Below are 2,601 nucleotides of genomic sequence, written 5' to 3' on the forward strand. Positions count from 1 at the left end.
AGGTGGGACCCCACGGGGTGGTGACGGTGGGTTGTCCCGCCGTGGGGCAGGAAGAAGTTGGCCCAGAGGCTTCAGGAGGCCGAGGAAGCGGTGGAGGCCGTCAACGCCAAGTGCTCCTCCTTGGAGAAGACCAAACACCGGCTGCAGAACGAGATCGAGGACCTCATGGCCGACCTGGAGAGGTCCAACGCCGCCGCCGCCGCCCTGGACAAGAAGCAGAGGAACTTCGACAAGGTGGGGTTGGGGGTCACCAAGAGAAACGGGGGTTTTGGGGGGGAGAAGAAGGGGTTGGGACGTGTGGGGCCCACCAAAGAAGAAGCCAAGAAGAACGATGGTCAACGGTGGGAAACGGTCGGTGATGGCCAATGGTCAACGATGGCCAATGGTCAATGATGGTCAATGGTCAATGATGGTCAATGATGGTCAATGATAGTCAATGGTCAACGATGACCAATGGTCAACGATGACCAACGGTCAACGATGGTCAATGGTCAACGATGGCCAATGGTCAACGATGGCCAATGGTCAACGATGGTCAACGATGGCCAATGGTCAATGATGGTCAACGATGGTCAATGGTCAACGATGGCCAATGGTCAATGATGGTCAACGGTCAACGATGGCCAATGGTCAATGATGGTCAATGATGGCCAATGGTCAACGATGGTCAACGATGGTCAATGGTCAACGATGGTCAACGATGGTCAACGATGGTCAACGGTCAATGATGGCCAATGGTCAACGATGGTCAACGATGGCCAATGGTCAACGATGGTCAATGATGGTTAATGGTCAATGATGGCCAATGGTCAATGATGGTCAACGCTCAACGATGGCCAATGATGGCCAATGGTCAACGATGGCCAACGGTCAATGATGACTAATGGTCAACGATGGTCAACGATGGTCAACGGTCAATGATGGCCAATGGTCAACGATGGTCAACGATGGCCAATGGTCAATGATGGTCAATGATGGTCAATGGTTAACGATGGCCAATGGTCAATGGTGGTCAATGGTCAATGATGACCAATGGTCAACGATGGTCAACGATGCCCAATGGTCAACGATGGCCAATTGTCAACGATGGTTAACGATGGCCAACGGTCAATGACGACCAATGGTCAATGATGACCAATGGTCAACGATGGTCAACAATGGCTAATGGTCAACGATGACCAATGGTCAACGATGGCCAATGGTCAACGATGGCCAATGGTCAACAATGGCCAACTGTCAACGATGGCCAAAGGTCAACGATGACCAATGGTCAACGATGGTCAACAATGGCCAACGGTCAACGATGGTCAACGGTCAATGATGACCAATGGTCAACGATGGTCAACGATGGTCAATGGTCAATGATGGCCAATGGTCAACGATGACCAATGGTCAACGATGGTCAACGATGGCCGATGGTCAATGATGGCCAATGGTCAACGATGGTCAACGATGGCCAATGGTCAACGATGGTCAACGATGGTCAATGGTCAACGATGGTCAACGATGGTCAATGGTCAATGGTCAATGATGGTCAATGATGGCCAATGGTCAACGATGGTCAATGATGGTTAATGGTCAATGATGGCCAATGGTCAACGATGGTCAATGATGGTTAATGGTCAATGATGGCCAATGGTCAACGATGGTCAATGATGGTTAATGGTCAATGATGGCCAATGGTCAACGATGGTCAATGATCCTTAGATCTTGGCCGAGTGGAAGCAGAAGTTCGAGGAGTCGCAGACGGAGCTGGAGGCCTCCCAGAAGGAGGCCCGGTCCCTCAGCACCGAGCTCTTCAAGCTGAAGAACGCCTACGAGGAGGCCCTGGAGCGCCCAATGGTCAACGATGGCCAATTGTCAACGATGGTTAACGATGGCCAACGGTCAATGACGACCAATGGTCAATGATGACCAATGGTCAACGATGGTCAACAATGGCTAATGGTCAACGATGACCAATGGTCAACGATGGCCAATGGTCAACGATGGCCAATGGTCAACAATGGCCAACTGTCAACGATGGCCAAAGGTCAACGATGACCAATGGTCAACGATGGTCAACAATGGCCAACGGTCAACGATGGTCAACGGTCAATGATGACCAATGGTCAACGATGGTCAACGATGGTCAATGGTCAATGATGGCCAATGGTCAACGATGACCAATGGTCAACGATGGTCAACGATGGCCAATGGTCAATGATGACCAATGGTCAATGATGGCCAACGGTCAACGATGGTCAACGATGGCCAACGGTAAACGATGGCCAATGGTCAACGATGGTCAACGGTCAACGGTGGTCAATGGTCAATGATGACCAATGGTCAACGATGGCCAATGGTCAATGATGGTCAACGATGGTCAATGGTCAACGATGGTCAACGGTCAATGGTGGTCAATGGTCAATGATGACCAATGGTCAACGATGGCCAATGGTCAACGATGGTTAACGATGGCCAATGGTCAACGATGGCCAATGGTCAATGATGGTCAACGATGGCCAACGGTCAAGAACGATGACCAACGAAGCTCCACCTTCCACTGGAGCTTCCAGGAGCTCCTTGGGGTGGAGGAAGAAGAGGAGGTTCTTGGTGGTG

The 2,601-nt window shown here is 51.2% G+C and overlaps 1 protein-coding gene across 1 annotated transcript in view; it reads left to right on the forward strand.

The window, feature by feature from the left end:
• Positions 1-2,601, forward strand: part of LOC106900526 (myosin-7-like) — a gene marked incomplete at both ends in the record, with an annotated part of 8,874 nt that overhangs the window by 4,786 nt on the left and 1,487 nt on the right. The window contains 2 exons of the mRNA XM_014962618.1: positions 1,708-1,886; positions 2,033-2,120. Coding sequence (XP_014818104.1) covers positions 1,708-1,886; positions 2,033-2,120 — 267 coding nt within the window. The remainder of the gene's footprint in view (positions 1-1,707; positions 1,887-2,032; positions 2,121-2,601) is intronic.

Source organism: Calidris pugnax, unplaced genomic scaffold, assembly GCF_001431845.1.
Source record: "Calidris pugnax isolate Ruff unplaced genomic scaffold, ASM143184v1 scaffold2391, whole genome shotgun sequence".
In the NCBI taxonomy this organism is placed as follows: domain Eukaryota; kingdom Metazoa; phylum Chordata; class Aves; order Charadriiformes; family Scolopacidae; genus Calidris; species Calidris pugnax.